We start from the raw sequence: 20,056 nt of genomic DNA, 5'->3' as shown, positions 1-20,056 counted from the left end.
CCGGGCATGGTGGTGCATGCTTGTAATCCCAGGTACTCAGGAGGCTGAGGCAGGAGTATCACTTGAACCCAAGAGGCAGAGGTTGTAATGAGCCAAGATCACGCCACTGCACTCCAGCCTGGGCAACAGAGCAACTGAGTCTCAAAAAAAAGGACAAATTTTAACAAAACCTTTCTATGAGCCATTTTGTTTCTTTCCTCTTCTAGTGTGCCCTTATCCACCCATATTTTTATGATTGTAACCAGTGTACTTTTCATTTTATATTTTTTAATTATACTGTAAACATGTTTCGTGATTCAAGCTTCATAATTATTTTGGTAGCTGCATAATACTTCATTAAATTGATACACCATAATTTTCTTAACCAAAGTATGTCAAAATGCCTATAATAGAGAAATAATTATTTCTGACTTTTTAGTATGATGGATAATGTTGCACTAAACATCTTTGTGCATATCACTTTTTCTTCTGAATTATTTCCTTAAGAAAAGTTCCCAGAAGTGGAATTACAGAATCAAAGGATATGAACATTTTTATCACTCTTAATATACGCCAGTACAATTTTTTTTAAGGATTGATGAAGCCATTTTTTAAAAATTTATTTATTTCCAAAGTTCAGGGGTACATGTGCAGGATGTGCAGGTTTGTTACGTAGGTCAACGTGTGCCACAGTGGTTTGCAGCACAGATTATCCCATTACCTCGGTATGAAGCACAGCATCCATTAATTATTCTTTCTGATGCTCTTCCTCCTTTTACCACCCACCCTCTGACAGGCCCCAATATGTGTTGTTTCCCCCATGTGTCCACTTGTTCTTATCATTCAGCTCCCGCTTATAAGTGAGAAAACACAGTATTTGGTTTTCTGCTCCTGCATTAGATTATTGAGGATAATGGAAGCCATTGATTTTGAATGGCCTGAAATGGACATCAGCATTTGATTAGGACTAATAATTCTTTCATTATAAGTTTACATTGGCAAGTGCTTCAAAATTTAGATTGTATTATGTTCACTAGATAATTCCAAATTCTTTTGTGCAATAGTTATAAGATGTATTGTTTTAATTAATAAAATAATTGTTTTAATGTTAGTGGAAAATTCAGTGTTATCACTACTTTCTGATTATATGCTTGCTTGGAATAAATATACATTACTATTTATTTGTAGGACTTGATTAGAGACCAAGGATTTCGTGGTGATGGAGGTAAGTAGTGATTTCAGGTTTTTTTAAAAACTCAAGGAAACTGCAATTGCTTTGCTGCTTATTTCCTTTATACTTGCCTCTTTCAAGAAACAGACACAGAGAAAAATGTGTAGAGAAACCCAAAATTTTTTTGTTTTTCTGTAGTATTTTTCATTTACCTCTAATAAAATGTTAACTAATTTATAACATGAGTAGAAAAGATGACTAGACATAAAAGGAAGTCTTAAAATGTACTATCTACAATTTTAAAATTTCTTCCAGGATCAGACAAGATCGGACACGTTCAGGATGGTATGGCCGTAGACTACAGTTTTAAAATATCTTACCAAGGAAAGATCCTTAATTATTATACCCGCTTTATTAATTTCTAACCATCTTGAAAGCTATTGTTGATAAATTTCCTTTGTGGTGCTCCACTGATACTTAAAGATTAACCTTAGAATCAGATAAAACTTTACTTTGCTAAATCATTCTGAAGAGAGGGTTTGTCAGACATTATCAACCACTTCCCTTCAACTTTCTGGAAGTGTTTTAAATGTACATTTTATAGAACAGACCCATAATAGCAAAGCCCATTTGTCCTCTTCCTAGTTCAGTAAATACACAAATGAGAAACTGAATTGAGATTTCTAACTGAATTTTCCATCTAGTATTCACTCTAGCACATAAGACAACATTGCTTAAGAAAATACTTTTTGTAAGCATTACCCTATATAATGTTTTATAAGAGGTGATATTTGAGACTATCTTGAAGTTTTCTTCCAGGAGGTCCTTTACACTTACCTTCCCTGCTGTCTTCTGCCTAGTAAGGAAGACCTGTAATAACTGCTTATCATGCTTAGAGTTGACCTCTTCACTGTGACCTTCTTTATCTTCAAAATATCTAAACCCAGACTCAACAATATTTTACATTGAGTAAACATTGTTATAAACCTTCTTTTGTTATGTTTCTGTATACCCGTGAAGCAACCAAAATAATAATAAGCCTGCATTCTATACTCTGGACTTGGTATTGATGATAACACATAGTTACACAAGCTTTTTCTTTCCTGTTTGTTATTTCATGAACCTGCCAATTAATGTTGCTGCCAGTTTGACTTTCATATGTCTTAATAGCTGTGGCTTTTGAGAATTTTGCCTAATACATCCAGCATTTAAATGTTGCCATCATGTTAGCATCACAAAATTAACTTAGTCATAAACACAGCCTGCTTAGTACCTAAAAGCAAGTGGCATTTCTTGTCCTTTTCATGAGTCACTTTTTAAAAAATCATTGGGATTTTATGAAAATAAGCAGATTTTTGGTCCAGAATTATTTTATGAAGCAGGCTTCGATTCATCTTATTTATTCCCCATGACTTCTTTCATTTCTTCTGTGTGTCTGTCTTCCTGTGTTTGCCTGCCCCTCTCTTTCTCTTCTAACAGCCCCTTTGAACCAGCTGATGCGCTGTCTTCGGAAATACCAATCCCGGACTCCCAGTCCCCTCCTACATTCTGTCCCCAGTGAAATAGTGTTTGATTTTGAGCCTGGCCCAGTGTTCAGAGGTAGTTGGGCTCTTCTTTCTTGTTTTCACCCAAAGCAAACTAAATATAAAACTACAGATGCTGTTTGTGCCTCACCCTCACAGCGTGTGTTTGTAAGTGTGAAAGTTTTCAGTACTAAATTTCTGCTTGGCCTGGCTGGAATGCTCTGAATGTGCTTCTCACACATACTCACTGCCACAAGCTTTCTGTATGCTGTCTGTCATAAATTTTTAAAAGCAAGAAAATCCTGACCTGAGATTTCCATCTTGTTTTTTTGTTATTTTATTACTTCTTGGTCTTGATAATTTCTTAAACTTAGTGGGTGGGAATAAATAAGGTGGGTGGGGAAGAGCTTACTGGATTCCTTTGATTTTAATGCATTTAAGTGATTATTCTTGATGACTTAATATTTGTTAATAATTTTTGTGGCTTTCAAGAAAATTAAAGTGTCAATGGAAACTTCTATTATGAGATTTTATTAGGCTTTTGGCCTTTTTTCAGATTCTGTAATACTAGCAGTGTTTTTTGGGTTTTTCTTTCCCCCAATATGGGATGTGTATATTTTTGTCAAAGGTAGGGAGCTGTTAAAAAAGAAAAAAAAAAAGATTTACAACATATTTTAGATATTTCAGTGTACTTCAGAAATTTGAGAATTTATCCTTTTAATTATGTCCTAATAGAAGAAAGTTTACAGTATAATTTCATTCTCCCATTTCATCTTGCCATGTTTTATTTAGTAATTAAACTGATTTGTAAAAACTTAAGTCAGGCCAGGTGTGGTGACTCATACCTGTAATCTCAGCACTTTGGGAGGCTGAGGTGGACGGATCACCTGAGGTCAGGAGTTCGAGGCCAGCCTGATCAATATGGTGAAACCCCGTCTCTACAAAAATACAAAAAAAATTAGCCAGGCATGATGGCAGATGCCTGTAATCCCAGCTACTTGGGAGGCTGAGGCTGGAGAATTGCTTGAACTCAGGAGGCGGAGGTTGCAGTGAGCCGAGATCACACCATTGTACTCCAGCCTGGGTGACAGAGCGAGACTCCATCTCAAAAAAAAAAAAAAACTTAAGTAAAAATTGGGACAGATGTCTTTCTATAAATATTTTTAATGATTTATATTTACTGACTCTTGCTAGTTAGTATCTGTTATATATTCTGAATGTAGTAATGGTGCTTTAGATTTTTGCTCTCTCAGCCCTGCTGTTTCTCAGAAAATCCATAGAATGGGATGGAAGTCATACAGTAGTGAGTAATACAACTAAATTAAGTGATACAATAAGACAACTTAGTAGATCATAACCGTGAAGACTGGTCAAGCAGTTGAGGCTTTATAATGTTGAAAATTATCAATGGAAGGTAGAAAATGGATTGTGCTCTACTTAATAGACATTCTGGATACCACTTTATTTTAGAAAATTGCATATGAGATCATGAAAATTCTATGTGGTGATATAATATGATGTAATAATGGTAAACATTTTCTACAGATTAAACATTTAAATGTGGTTATTGGTATCCTTGTTATCTGAAAGATAGTGGCTCTTTTTTTCCTTAAGAGTAGCAGTCATTTTTTAAAAAGAATCTATTTTCTTGAGGTCATTTTGTTGTTCTGTATATAGAACTATTACCTGGACGTCTGAGTTCTACTCAGCTGTATTCAGGCCCCAGTAAGATTCACTGCCCTGAACCCTTCTGAACCAGGTGCTACTGTACCTTAACTCAGGATGTTTGCCATGAAAAAGGTATGCAACCCTGCCAACAGAGATCACTTCCGAAGAGTATACTCCTCAGGCTCACTTGACCTATAGAATATTTGTATTTATAGTAACTTGGCTGAGAGGCCATAGCGCTGACTTACAAAGCTCTCACTTACAAAGGCAGAGATTTTTCAGAAAGTCTTGAGAAATATGCCTGGCTTTATTTACATTAAGTTTGTTTTGTAGGTAACAAATAATCTTTGTTTAATAATGTAAGCCTCCAGGAACCAATGATACTGACCAATATCTCTTAAATAGTAGAGCATGTAGTTTAGGATTATATTTGAGTTTAGTGGTTAATATGAATAAGTCAGATATTTTCAACATTATGGCCATTATTAGAAAATGTTTCCATCTAGGGGTTTCCTTTTTTTTAATATTGATTGGCTGTTGAGGTAATATTAAATAATTAATTAAAAGTGTATTTGTTATATAGGCTTTTACATTGATTTTGCTTTTTTATTTTTTTCATCAAAGAAACAGAAACTTGGGAGTATTTTTAGTATTTCTGTCTTGTTTTAGAGAGATTGTTTTTCTCCTAGATTTTGCACCAGTAAATAAAGTATATGTCTATCATCAGATATCTTAAAGGTCATTAAATTGGCCAGAAAACTAAAAGAAATTATAGTTGTAATCACCAAATGAGGCCCCTTTTTGGCCCATCCTTTCCAAAAGGTCTATATTTAAACATGCACTACATTTTAAAATTAAGTCTAAATATCCCCCAACCTTCTACCCCTGATAAATTAACATACTTGCTCCTCCTTAATGTATACATTTTTCTTTTCACTAATTTAGGATCAACCACAGGTTTGTCTGCCACCCCCCCTGCCTCATTACCTGGCTCACTAACTAACGTGAAAGCCTTACAGAAATCTCCAGGACCTCAGCGAGAAAGGAAGTCATCTTCATCCTCAGAAGACAGGAATCGAATGGTAAGAGTATATGATATCTTTTTTTCTCTGAGTTCTTTCTTCTTAGAAGTCACAGCCAAATGTAATATTATCCTTTAGATATATTATGTCCATATGTGACACAGAATTCCCATAATTAAGTAAATTTAAGAGCTGATAGTTTTTTGCTTAAAGCATATTTCTGCAGCACTGCTTTTTGCTGTCATCTGTAATATAATTTAGTAAAAGGCAGTTTTGGAAGAGTAACAGTATTCTGTTTCTAAAGTAAGGAAAAAGAGAGAAAGCTAGTATTAGAAGGCACGAAAAGGCTGGTCCAGAATTCAGATATCTACTGAAGGACATTCTTCCCTATTTAAAAAATCAACTTTCTTCTGCAAAATGAATCCATCATGGCACATGTATACCTATGTAACAAACCTGTACATTCTGCACATGTATCCCAGAACTTAAAGTAAAATTTAAAAATGAAATAAAAAACTAATACTTTTTAGCCATAGTATTGCTACTAATTGTTGAATAAGTGGATCTTTTACCCTACCAAAGTAATTTTGTATGTTGATTTTTTTTTTTTTTTTTTGGAAAGACCGAATTAGATAAGATACATGAAGAAATTTAGCACTGATTGAAAAAGACTACATAGATGAATTGTCAGTAGTTACCATAGGTTAACTTAAACTTTTTGTGATTTAGAGCCAGAACTATTCACAAATATAGCAGCACTTATCTTGCTCCTTAAAGTCTTCCAGATGATAAAAACATTTTACTTATTTCAGTAATATACACTCCTGCTCATACCTCATAAATAATGTATATTTTTTAATAAATTGTTTCCATCCTACCCATCCTTCTGAGCAAACTATCACAAGGACAGAAAACCAAACACTGCATGTTCTCATTCATAGGTGGGAATTGAACAGTGAGAACACTTGGACACAGGACGGGGAACATCACACAATGGGGCCTGTAATGGGGTAGGGGGAGGGGAGAGGGACAGCATTAAGAGAAATACCTAATGTAAATGACGAGTTAATGGGTGCAGCACACCAACATGGCACATGTATACATAAGTAACAAACCTGCACGTTGTGCACATGTACCCTAGAACTTAAAGTATAATAAAATAAAAAATAAAAATAAATAGTTTCCATCCTAATATTGACTTCAGTCTTAAATTTAAGTTTTGTATTTTAAGAGTCATACTTTTAACTACTATTCCTCCAGAGAATTTTTCTTAAGGGGATCTCTTCCTATATCCCTCTCAGGCATAAGGTAATGTACTTAGGGTGAAACATAAGGTTTTCTTTTTCTGTTTGGTTTGACTTGACTTTTGTACTATTTTTATCAAGAAAACACTTGGTAGACGAGACTCGAGTGATGATTGGGAGATTCCTGATGGGCAGATTACAGTGGGACAAAGAATTGGATCTGGATCATTTGGAACAGTCTACAAGGGAAAGTGGCATGGTAAGTATGTAATGTGGTGACGTTGTGACAAGTCATAATAGGATATGTTTAACAACTTTTATTTTGTAAAAAATATCATCAAAGGAAATATTCACTGTTTGCATCAATAAACTATTTTGATTAGTTTCAGGACTCTTCCAAAAGTTTCTAACAAAAATTATGGGAAATAAAAACTGTTCACAGCAATCGGGACTCCTACCATTTTATTACAGTAATAATTTTTAAAGGGGAATTCCTCCAGGTTAACTAGTCCTCAAAAGGATTTTTTTTTTCTTTTAGAGTCTTTCAGCTGATAATTTTATTTGTATTGTAAGTCACAAGTAAACATATTAAAAATGTACTTAATGGCTGGGCGCAGTGGCTTACGCCTGTAATCCCAGCACTTTGGGAAGCTGAGGCTGGCAGATCACGAGGTCAGGAGATCGAGACCATACTGGCCAACATGGTGAAACCCCATCTATACTAAAAATACAAAAATTAGCTGGGTGTGGAAGCACGTGCCTGTTGTAGTCCCAGCTACTCGGGAGGCTGAGGCAGGAGAATCACTTGAACCCAGGAGGCGGAGGTTGCAGTGAGCTGAGATTATGCCACTGTACTCCAGCCTGGCGACAGTGAGACTCCGTCTCAAAAAAAAAAAAAATTAACAAAAAAAAATTAAAAAACAAAAAGGCCAGTAAACATATACAAAATGTTCAGCCTCACTAGTTATCAAAGAATTGCAAATTCAAAAAATAGAAATCATTATTTGCCTCTTAGTTGGACAAAATCTTTTTAAATTGGATTATATTAAGAGTAGTGGATGTATTTTCATCAAAGGTTTAATATTAATGAAAAATGAAAATGAACATGTATCCAACTAATAGAGAATTGGATAAATTTATACCATCATATGTGATTATATAGGAGTTAAAATGGCATGGTAGAGGTACATTTATTGATATAGAAAGGTGTCTTTGGTATATGAAATTTTTCAAAGCAGTATGTGTAAGATACCATATTATGGAGCTCATAGAAATATATAACATAATTTTTTATATGACAGTATTTTAGGCCAGGCACAGTGGCTCACGCCTATAATCCCAGCACTTTGGGAGGCCGAGGCAGGTGGATCACCCAAGGTCAGGAGTTCGAGACCAGCCTGGCCAACATGGTGAAACCTCGTCTCTACCAAAAATACAAAAAATTAGCCAGGCTTGGTGATGGGCGCCTGTAATCTCAGCTACTCAGGAGGCTGAGGCAGGAGAATTGCATGAACCTAGGAGGTGGAGGTTGCAGTGAGCCGAGATCCCGCCATTGCACTCCAACCTGGATAACAGAGCGAGACTCTGTCTTTAAAAAAAAAAAAAAAAAAAAAAAGACTGTATTTTAGTTTATATCTCCTTAAGCTATCTTTTCACAGGTGTTCATAAATATTCACACTACATTCATGTAAAAGCCTAATAACATATAATGTCACTTTTGAGTGACATAATTAAGGGAATTTTTTTATACCTTCAAAATGTCTTTAAACGTTTTTTTAAGTGCTGGGCAGTATTTTATGATACAAACAATAGAATAAGCACTGTATTACTTTGATAATTGAGAAAAATCAATGTTGATTTAACTTATTAAAATATACATACAGGTTGAGTATCTTTATTTATTTTTGTTTGTTTTGTTTTGTTTTGAGACAAGGTCTCGCTCTGTCGCCCAGGCTGGAGTGCAGTGGCGCAATCTCGGCTCACTACAACCTCTGCCTCCCAGATTCAAGCAGTTCTCCTACCTCAGCCTCCTGAGTAGCTAGGATTACAGGCGCGTATCACCACCCCTGGCTAATTTTTGTATTTTGAGTAGAGACGAGGTTTCGCCATGTTGGCCAGGCTGTTCTCAAACTCCTGACCTCAGGTGAGCCACCCACCTTGGCCTTCCAAAGTGCTGGGATTACAGGTGTGAGGCAGCGCACCTGGCCAGGTTGGGTATCTTTAATCCAAAATCCAAAACCCGAAATGCTACAAAATCCAAAACTTTCTGAGCGCTGACATGATGCTCAAAGGAAATGCTTATTGGAGGATTTCAGATGTTTGGATTAGGGATGCTAAACTGGTAAGTATAATCAAAATATTCCAAAATCAGAAAAAATTTGAAATTTGAGACACTTGTGGTCCCAGGCATTTTGGATAAGGGATACTCAGCCTGTGTATAAAAGTGCACATAAATTAGCCAGGCATGGTGGCATGTGCCTGTACTCCCAGCTGTTGAGGAGGTTGAGGTGGGAGAATGGCTTGAGCCCAGGAGTTCAAGGCTGCAGTGAGCCATGATCACACCACTGCACTCCATCCAGCCTAGGTGACAGAGCAAGACTCTGTCTCTAAAAAAATTAAATAAACAGAACATTACTAGCACTCTAGAAACACCCTCCCATGTCCTCTTCTAGCCAATCACCTCTCTCCCAAGGGTAACCACCATTGTGATCACAACAGGAAGTGCATAGTGTGTACTCTTCTGTGTCGGCCCTTTCACTCAACATTGTTTATAAGATTCGTCTGTATTGTTATGTGAAGTTGGAGGTCATTCATTCTCTTTATAGTATTTCATTGTGTGACTATAACATGATTTCTTCTTTCATCTATTGCAATTGGATCATTTCCAGTTTGGGGCTTTGATTGATGCTGGTGCTGTAAACATTTTTAGTGTATGTCTTTTGGTGAACATGTAACCATTGCTGGGTATATACCTAGGACAGAGTTGTGAGACTACAGGGTATGCATATGTCCAGTTTTAGTAATGCTGCCAACAGTGTTACAAAGTAGTTGTACCAATTTAAACACCTACTGGCAGTATTGAAGTTACAGCTGTTTCACATAAAGTTTTTTTTAAATTTTAGTGACAATTTTAGTCGTTTTCCTAATCGAAAGTATCATAAGTAATCCGTAAATTTGAAAAAAATGTTAACTACTCTGATAAAAAAGTTTTGTAGTTTCCTACTTTTAAGCAAAATTCCGTAGGGCCTGTTAATTGTAGTTTCAACATTACTTGCAGTTTCAGTTAGTAAATAAATATTAAGCCTAGTAAGTATAATTTAATATTGTCAAATAATTTGGAAAATACCATGGGTACTTAATTGATTTTACCAAATTTCCATGGAGCAAACAAGATTGGCTATTTTTTGGATTGATATTTTGAAATACTAGTACAGGAATATCATTGTTAGTTGAGTTTTTAGCCTTAGAAAACAAATGGAGTTTAGATAGCTAAAGTATAATTTATTTGTGATTTAATAATGGTATGGAATTAGGGCTATGTTAATTAGTGAAAACACCCAAGAATGTTTTATACTTTTAAATTTTAAAAATTGAAATGACACTTGCAATAACAATTGCCTTTTAGGTGATGTGGCAGTGAAAATGTTGAATGTGACAGCACCTACACCTCAGCAGTTACAAGCCTTCAAAAATGAAGTAGGAGTACTCAGGTGAGCTTGTGTGAATTACTCTTTTCCAGAGAAAGAGGTTATTTTTATTAGCTCCTGTTTCCCAGTGGTAGCGACTATTAGCTTTACAGATTTACTCAAAATGAATAAATTTGTAGAAACAGAGTATGTCTGAGTATATTTTTGTCTTTAACCACATTCTTTTAAGTAGTATGCAATGTTATATGGTATGGCTGATAGAATACTTAATCCTAGACTGAATTAATGGAAGTATAGTATTCTGATAATATAAAGTAATAGTTCTACTTATGAAAAGAATACTCTCCAATTTTAAGCTTATCAGAATACATTTAGAGATGGTATTTAGTCCTGGGCTCTGGAATTTTAGAAACATTGACAAACTAGAATATGTCTAATGAGGACCACCTAAATAGGGAAGATTCTAGAGGTGTAACGGGGGAAAATAATCAACAGAACTGAGGATATTTAGTTCACAGAAGGCTGTTATGTTCGAGTGCACAGTTATTCCAGAGTGCGGAAAAAAAAGTTACTCCAGAGAGCAGACCAGGGAAGCAAGCCAGAGGTGAAAGTTGTAGGAAAATGATTTTGTCTCAACACTTGGAAACTTTATAACACCAGAACCACTTAAATAAAGATATGAGAGTCAGCTACAACTGAGTGATGAACTTCCCATAGTTGAAGGTATTTAAGCAACCTCTAGTTGCCTGTCAGATATATTTAAAAAGATATCTCTGCATAAAGTAGGAGGTTAGACTTGGCAATTGCCAGTCTCTTCTAAATGTATCCTTTTGTTGCCTTTTTAAAAAAAACAGCTTTTTCTGACAACATTTTACCGATAGATAAACTACTTTGGTTCTCTTTTGTAAGAATTGCTAAAGTTTGTCGACATTTAATATTTACTGTCACATTTCTTTGTACAGGAAAACACGACATGTGAATATCCTACTCTTCATGGGCTATTCCACAAAGCCACAACTGGCTATTGTTACCCAGTGGTGTGAGGGCTCCAGCTTGTATCACCATCTCCATATCATTGAGACCAAATTTGAGATGATCAAACTTATAGATATTGCACGACAGACTGCACAGGGCATGGAGTAAGTTCCATTCTGTTAAATGTCTTGTAAATTATTTTTGAAGACCATTGAGGATGTTTTAAAGGTTTTGGCTGCTATTCTTTTGGATTGCATTTTAAATTACTGTCCAGGAACATAAGGATGCTAACTAATGGCTAGTAAATAATATGATACTAAAAAATAAATGTCTCTGTCTAGCGCAGCCTTCAGAACATATATCAAGTATTTGATAATAAATACATGACTGCAAACTTAGGCTTAGCACTCAGTGATTGAGCTAAGCAAGAGAGGTTCAGAAGATAGAAACAGCAAAAACCTACTAAAAAGTTGTTAGCAGTTGTTGAAGTAAACAGAATGGTTATTAGTTTTTCAAATCAGTTTCCTCTGAGTGCCCATATTTTTGGTTGCAAAATGGTCAGTTAATAAAGTTAAAGTGAAAAATCTGCATTCTGACCCTTTTTGAGGATTTCAGAGTGAGTTCATATCTGTTGAATTTTGCTATGCAATTTAAGGAGTTATTTTATAAAGTTTACCGTAAGCTAATATGGGGAACTGACTTTGAAGGATAAATATTAAATTTTGTATGCAACTCTTAAGTGCAAATGAATAGGTAAATTAAAAGGTAAAATTAAACAAATTTTGAAAGCACTTAGGTGAAAATTATAAACTCAGTAAAATATGAATTTGAAAGCTCTGTGAGAAGTTTAAAAATAGGTATGATCTTAATTATTTTGTTTTTTACAAATTGCTTTCACTTACACAGATTATTATGTCATTTAATCTTTATAATGTTATGAAGGAGATCTTTTTTCTTTTTACAGATAAGGAAATTGAGGCTTTTAAGTTCCTTGTCTAAGGGCACACATTTAATAAGTGGCACCCAAGGTGTTTAACTCAGGATTTCTGACTCCCAATCCAGTATTCTTTCCCCATAACCACTATGCTACTTTTACATTACAAAATTAGAATAAAAGAGTAAAAGGGTATATATGTACTAACACCTACAACTCTAACTGAGTATTACTCCTAGCAAGTAGGTATAGAGCCAAGACTCAAAACCAGATCTGGCTCTTAGATCTTCCAACTATACCACCTTCTCTTTCTCAAAACTAGGCAATGTATCTATAATTTAGATTGTTTACAAGCCTATATTCAGCCAAAATACTTATTACAGCAAATTATTACCTTATTCAGTAACACTCCCACTTACCCCTAGACTTGAAACAATCTCAACCTTTCAGATAAGTTAGAATCTCTGAATCTGTTAGAATCTAAAGGCCTTTAAAGAATTAAAATCTTGGCCAGGCACAGTGGCTCACACCTGTAATCCCAGAACTGTGGGAGGCCGAGGCAGGCGGATCACCTGAGGTCGGGAGTTCAAGACCAGCCTGGCCAACATGGAGAAACCCTGTCTCTACTAAAAATACAAAATGAGCCAGGCACAAGCCTGTAATCCCAGCTACTTGGGAGGCTAAGGCAGGAGAATCACTTGAACCCGGGAGGCGGAGGTTGCAGTGGGCCGAGATCACACCATTGCACTCCAGCCTGGGCAACAAGAGCGAAATTCCATCTCAAAAAAAAAAAAAAAAGAATTAAAATCATGTGAAGAGTAAACCATGGCAAAAATTGTGAACATTCAGTGAGAAACAAAACTTATTCTCTTCCCACACCACTGGTCTCTTTGCAATTTCTTCAGCAGGCCAAGCGTGTTCCTTCTTTAGGACCTTTATGTTTGTTATATTCTCTTTAGGATACACATGCCACAAATATCCTTGTGTCTCTGTTCATATGTCCCCTTTTAATAGAAACCCTTGCTCACCTTATATAACTAACATGTCCCCACATCACTCTGTCACTCTCTATACCCATAGGCTTGATTTTCTTTATAACGCACAGCTCCATCTGACTTGTTTGTTGTCTTTTATCCCCACTAGAATGCAGGCTGTATGAGAGCAGGGGCTTTTTTTCATTATTTTATGCCTAATGCCTAGAATGGGACCTGGCATACTCAGTACATAACTGTTAAATGAAAATGATTACACACAACTGCATATTATTGATAGATTTACCTTTCAGAAGAAAGAGATGCCAAATCCTTCTCACATCACAACTGAGAAATGTGGCTGGGCATGTTGGCTCACACCTGTAATCCCAGCACTTTGGAAGGCCAAGGTGGGAGGATTGCTTGAGCCTAAGAGTTCAAGACTAGCCAGGAAACATAGGGAGACCCTTGTCTCTGTAAAAAATAAAAAATTTAGCCAGGTGTGGTGGCACTTGCCTGTAGTCCTGGCTACTCAGTAGGCTGAGGTGGGAGGATCACTTGAGCCCATGAGTGTGAGGATGCAAGGAGTCGTGATTGTGCCACTGCATCCAGCCTGGGTAACAGAGCGAGACCCTGTCCCAAAACAAACAGGCTGGGTGTAGTGTCTCATGCCTGTAAACCCAACACTTTAGGAGGCCGAGGTGGGTGGATTAAGACAAGAAGTGGCAGTAAAGAAGAACATTATCAAATTGGAATAGTGCTGCAGTCTGAAGAACAGTCAGTGAAGAGGTGATATATTTTCAAAATATCACTTTACAGTTTGGGATTATCAGTATAAACTTTAGTCATCTACTCTGAAACACTTTGGTTGTGTTTTTAAATAGATCTCACCGTTTAACATGATGCAATGAGTGTACGATAGTATGAACATAGATCATTCCATTCAGTTTATCCTAGATTTTAGTAACTGAAAAAGTATTAATTCCAAGTTTTAAGCCCTCCAGCAGAGTATACTTTTTAATACCAGTTTAAAATTAACCAAGGAGGATATAGTTTCTTTTCTCTTTTTGTTTTGTCTTGTAAGATGATAACATACAACTGGTTAAATGTATCGACACATCTTCAGTTTCTGAAGGATTTGGCAAGTTGAAACTCCTCTTATTAACAGGGCTGTGAGTTTCAGATTAAGGTGACAGATTTTTGCTCCTTCCTGGAGCTCCACTAAAGGTGTAATACAGGAATTTTTTTTAAAGCATGGACACATAAGGATGGGGATAACAGAGAGGAATGAGACAATATCAGCAACATTTTGAAAGCTGGAAAGCAGGTGGAGAAGTGATCATGGATTTAGACCCCAAAAGGCTAAATGATCAGTCGGCAGTGGGGAAATGAAAGCCAACCTGGTTTATACCATAGAATCCTCAATTCTCAGGAATTGGCAATATCAGCTATCTCAGGGGATGAAAGGGTTAAAATGAAAGGCCTGTTTGGAAAGCTGTTATTTCTCTAAATCTGTTCTCTTACTCACCAGGTAACTGCTCCATCCCTATCCTAGCAGTAGACTGGAAGTTTCTTCTCTAGAGAGGGGAAAATAAATATCTCTGGACTGGGAGACCCTAATCTATGTCTAGGACATGGATATCTTTCCCAAAACATGGGGATTTGATGACTGTGTGCTTACTAAATGATGAAGGGAGATTTCCCCAGCCCTCTCTTTTAATTTGATTCCCAACATGCTAGCAGCCAAACCTTACTCTTCCTGCAGGAGATTCAAAGAGGCTTGGGTGAATTTTACCAGCTCAAGAGGAAAGACCCAAAGAAAGTGACATTGGGGATTCCACCTAGATTACTGTATAGTTCAAAAATAGCAAGCCCATCTGTATGCTCAAAGCCTCCAGGCAGCTTGTAAGTCCCTCACTTAGTCTAAGTAAGAGTATCGCTGGAAAACTAGATATTGGTGGGGAAGTCTTATGCAAATAAGAGAGACTGTAAAACACATAGAGAAAAATAGGCACTGGGAGAAACACATACAATGCAAGATTATCTCTCCCCTGCCTCACCCCACCTCCAAAAAACCTATCAGTTTTCTCAGAGGGAGAAAAGATAACTTGATGTCCATTAAACAGGAACAGAGGTTTTCTAAGGAACATTCATATAACAGCAGCAACAAAATGCTAAAATATTAATATTTACAGTACACTGGAAATTATGTCCTTTGCAATTATTTAAATGTAACTTTTAAATGATAATTTAAAAGGAGTTACATAGTTTCTCAGAATTCTTTTAAGGGGTGTTCAGCAAAAAAAGTTTTAAAACTATTATGTTAAACACTATATGGTTTAATATTAAATTTATATATTATGCAACATAATTCAGAAGGGACACTTAGATAAATTTTTTACAAACCAAGTTACACAAAATATGTATAATTAATTGGAACACATAACCAGATTGCATCAGTGAGTCTTGAAGTGGATATTCGTGTTTTCTTCTCTAGTGTCAATGACTAAAGCACACTATTTTCACTACTTTTTTTTTATTTTGAGACAGAGTCTCACTCCTCTGTCACCCAGGCTGGACAGGCTGGAGTGCAGTGACACTCTCTCAGCTCACTGCAGCCTCTGCCTCAAGTGATCCTCCCACCTCAGTCTCCCTAGTAGCTGAGACTACAAGGGCGCACCATCACACCCAGCTCATGTTTTTGTATTTTTTATAGAGACGGAGTTTCGCCATGTCACCTAGGCTGGTGGTCTCAAACTCCTGGGCTCAAGCGAGCCACTGCCTCCGCCTCCCACAGTGCTGGGACTACAGATGTAAGCCACCAGGCCCGGCCTATTTTCAGTACATTTGATTGAACTTCGTTGTTGTTGTTGTTGTTGTTGTTGTAAAACAATCTGTTCTGAGGTATCAAGCTGACAGATGTTAGAACAAACAGGATGGTCCTAGGGGTCATGAACTGGTTCTTCAAATCCTAACTGTTGCTGCTGATTTTGTAAAAGATTTTAACATATCTTTTGACTTCTGGTCACTCATTTCAGCCTCATGTTTGGTTGGTTCTCTGTTTTAATTTCCCCCTATCTATTCCCATGGATCAAATGACACAGATGGAATTCCTTACATACCTAATTTTTCCTCCCTATTTCCAATACTGTTCATCTCGAATGCCAACCATAGTTTCATCCTGAGGGCTTTGTTTTGGAATTATCTCCAGAAGTTATTCCCAGTTAGAAGCCTGCTTGGATAATTAATATTGCTTCTTAGCTCCCTCCAGCTCTTTCCTTCTGTCCCCTGGCTCTACCCTGAGCACAGATGATAATTCTCTGTGACCATCACAGCCACCATCTTACTGTGCCTCCTTTCAACTCTTCATGTCTATATCCTCTTCCCTGACCAGCATCATCTCACAAAGGACTGACCAAGCCAAATACAGTCTATAGCTAGACAATAAGGCTATAGGGTATTTAAATAACCTCTTAATAATGTGCTTTTGCAAAGCCTTTATTTCAGAATAGCCTGCCCTATGTTGAAAGTGATCTTTTCTGACTGCTCACCAAAATTCATTCTAAAGTGTCTGGATATAAGCAGAAGAGGAACAAACGGATTCATTTTATAAAGTGCTAGGGTTGCAGTTAATTCATAAGATAAAACCTTTAATAATTAGAAAAGTTAGTCTGGACACAGTGGCTCAAATCTGTAATCCCAGCACTTTGTGAGGCCAAGGCAGGAGTATTGCCCGAGCCAAGGAGTTCAAGACCAGCCTGGGCAACAGCAAAACCCCGTCTCCACAAAAAATACAAAAATTAGCTGGATGTGGTGGTGTGCACCTGTGTTCTCAACTACTCGGGAGGCTGAGGTGGGAGGATCACTTGAGCCCAGGAAGTCGAGGCTGCAGTGAGCCATGATCGTGCCACTACACTCTGCCCTGGATGACAGAGCAAGACCCTGTCTCAAAAATAAATAAGAATAATTAGAAAAGTTGAATCTTTAGGACTTTCAAATGTGTCACCTTTATTGGATTACAGAATATAAGCAAAAAATGGATAGGTAACATTTTTCCTGTGTGGTTCTGTCTTCCATTTGTACCTCAGTGAAAAACTATTTCTGATTCCTAGGTTTACCTGAAAAGGAGCAGAGCTATTCTAATGGTAGATAATTATAAACTCACTCTGAGGAATCAGGGTTGGTAAAGTATGTTTTATTATCTTCTTTTTTGTTTTTTGTTTTTTGTTTTTGAGATGAAATCTCACTCTGTCACCCGGGCTGGAGTACAGTGGCATGACCTTGGCTCACTGAAACCTCCGCCTCCCAGGTTCAAGCGATTCTCCTGTCTCAGCCTCCTGAGTAATTGGGATTACAGGCACCCACGACCACGCCTGGCTAATTTTGTATTTTTAGTAAACGGGGTTTCACCATGATGGCCAGGCTGGTCTTGAACTCCTGACCTCAAGTGATCTGCCCGCCTCGACCTCCCAAAGTGCTGGGATTACAGGCGTGAGTCACTGCACCTGGCCTGTTTTATCATCTTTTCACCTGCCAGTCATTGATTCATCTCCAGGACCCAGGTATCTTAAGAATACTGTTACTAAAGAAATTCCAGGAATGGTCAGTACATCGTGCCTTTTTTTTTGGCAGGCCTTATAATTTCAGTATAATATTTATGGTATGATTTTGAATTTAACTTTATCAGAAAATTAAGTATTAAATCACAGAGGCACATAGAAAAAGTTTACAGCCTATCGATATATTTACAGAAGCATTATATTCTCAAAATAAGATGATTAAAAATAATTTGGAGATAAATCCTTACAATTTACTTTGTTTTAAACAATGATGAGCATGCCTCTTTTACTCATAAGTGAACCCAGTTGAAGATAGAAGGACTAATTAAAGCTGAAAAAATGGTGAACATGTATTAGTGATTGATAATAATTCTAAGTGGCCAAAGAATATTTAATTATAGTGAACATAATTTTCTGGTGGGTAAACATAATAATAGGGTGCTGATAATAATAATAATCAGAAAATGCAAGGTAAAACAAAAAGGTACCACTTTCCACCCACTGGAATTGGCAAAATGCCTGAGTTCTGATAAGATCAGATGTTCCATAGGATTGGAGGAATTGCTTCCTGGGACATTTCTGATGCAACCAACCACCTTAACGGCATTCTGGAAGTAGCTGTTAAAATAGAAAAATGCTTGTTCTAACCCCAAGAAATATTAGCTTTTGTTCCAAGTCATGTATACAGAAAGAGACGTATTGTAGGAAACAATATAATATGCGACCCTGACTCTACGTAAAACTTAAAACATTATTTTAAGGACTTTTTTTAAAAAAAAAGAAAATCTTATTGAAAAATTGGAAACATGTTCATCAGGAGAAGACTTGATAAATAACATATTGGCACTTACATGCAGTAGAATCATATATAGTAGTTAAAAGTAGGTTATATATGTATCAACATAGAGCTTTAAAATATTAATGTTAAGTGAGAAAAGCAAGCTGCAGCATGAGACCACTTAAAAATTTTTAAGCAGAACATTTTTTACATTTGGGCTTTAAAAAGTGGTATATATGTATATATGTAAAAGTACTGAAATAAGGATTAGAAAGCAAAGATCAAGTAACATAGTGATTATCTCCAGGAATCAAGTACAGACTTTGAAAAAAGACTGGAGGTGGCGGAGCGCAGTGGCTCATGCCTGTAATTCCAGCACCTTGGAAGGCCAAGGCAGGTGGATCACTTGAGGACAGGAGTTCAAGACCAGTCTGTCCAACATGGTGAAACACCGTATCTACTAAAAATACAAAAAATTAGCTGGGCATGGTGGCAGGTGCCTGTAATCCCAATTACTTGGGAGGCTGAGGCAACAGAATCGCTTGAACCCGGGAGGCGGAGGTTGCAGTGAGCCAAGATGGCACCACTGCACTCCAGCCTAGGTGACAGAGCGAGATTCTGTCTCAAAAAAAAAAAAAAGACTGGAGGTGTTTTAGTCCATTTTCTTTGCTATAACAATACCTGAGGCTGGGTAATTTATTCTTTTCTGCAAAAAGAAACTTATTTCTCATAGTCCTAGAGGCTGGGAAGTCCAAGGGCATTGGTGCTAACATCTGCTGGGCTTCTGGTGAGGGCTTTCCTACTGCATGGTAACATGGTGGAGAAGCAGAAGAGGCAGTGGGCACACGCGAAAGGGGCAGAACACAAGGGACGACCTCACTGTATAGCAGCCCCCTTTCATGGTAACTGTAGAAGTCACTCCTGGCCAGGTGTGGTGGCTCATGCCTGTACTACTAGCATATTGGCAGGCTGAGGAGGGAGGATTGCTTGCGCCCAGGAGTTTGAGACCAGCCTGGGCAACATAGTAAGACCTCATCTCTACAAAAAAAATTTTTTTAATTAGCCAAGCATGGTAGCACACTGCTGTAGCCCCAGATACTCTGGAGGCTGAGGCAGGAGGATCACTTGAGCCCAGGAGTTTGAGGCTACAGTGAGGCATGATTGAGTCCACTGCACTCCAGCCTGGGTGACAAAGTGAGACCCTGACTCAAAGAAAAAAGAAGTCAGTGACTCCTGCTTTCATGAGGGCATTCCTCATGACCCAGACCCAAATGCCTCTTAAAGGTCCCACCAACTCTCAACACCATTACACTGGGGCCAAGCCTCCACATGAGTTTTGTGGGGACAAGCCATATTCAAACTGTAGCAGGAGGCAAATGTATAAAAGTTTTAACGGGTCTGATTATGGTAAGAATATGAGTGACATTATCCTTTGCTACTGCAGTTTTTTAAAATTTCAAAATAAAACATGTTACGAGGAAATATGTAATCATTATAGGAAATTCAGAAAGTGTAAACATAAATAAAAAGCACCAGTAATCCACCATCAAGAGATAACTGCCATTAATATTTTGATGTGTATTGT

The 20,056-nt window shown here is 37.1% G+C and overlaps 1 protein-coding gene across 18 annotated transcripts in view; it reads left to right on the top strand.

Annotated features, from left to right (window-relative positions):
• BRAF (B-Raf proto-oncogene, serine/threonine kinase) overlaps window positions 1–20,056 on the top strand; it is a 207,449-nt gene that overhangs the window by 145,831 nt on the left and 41,562 nt on the right. For 17 of the 18 annotated variants that reach the window (XR_008527273.1, XM_054559891.2, XM_054559890.2 and 14 more), the window contains 5 exons: window positions 1,168–1,204; window positions 5,287–5,423; window positions 6,749–6,866; window positions 10,233–10,317; window positions 11,217–11,393. Coding sequence is in view for 17 of the 18 variants with exons in the window: in XM_054559891.2 (XP_054415866.1) it covers window positions 1,168–1,204; window positions 5,287–5,423; window positions 6,749–6,866; window positions 10,233–10,317; window positions 11,217–11,393 (554 nt within the window). In the remaining variant the exon portion in view is untranslated. Of the gene's footprint in view, window positions 1–1,167; window positions 1,205–2,629; window positions 2,750–5,286; window positions 5,424–6,748; window positions 6,867–10,232; window positions 10,318–11,216; window positions 11,394–20,056 lie in introns of all 18 variants that reach the window. The other variant, XM_054559899.2, reaches the window with a different exon arrangement.

This window comes from Pongo abelii, chromosome 6 (assembly GCF_028885655.2).
Source record: "Pongo abelii isolate AG06213 chromosome 6, NHGRI_mPonAbe1-v2.0_pri, whole genome shotgun sequence".
Lineage (NCBI taxonomy): Eukaryota > Metazoa > Chordata > Mammalia > Primates > Hominidae > Pongo > Pongo abelii.
This window is presented reverse-complemented; position numbering and strand designations above follow the sequence as displayed.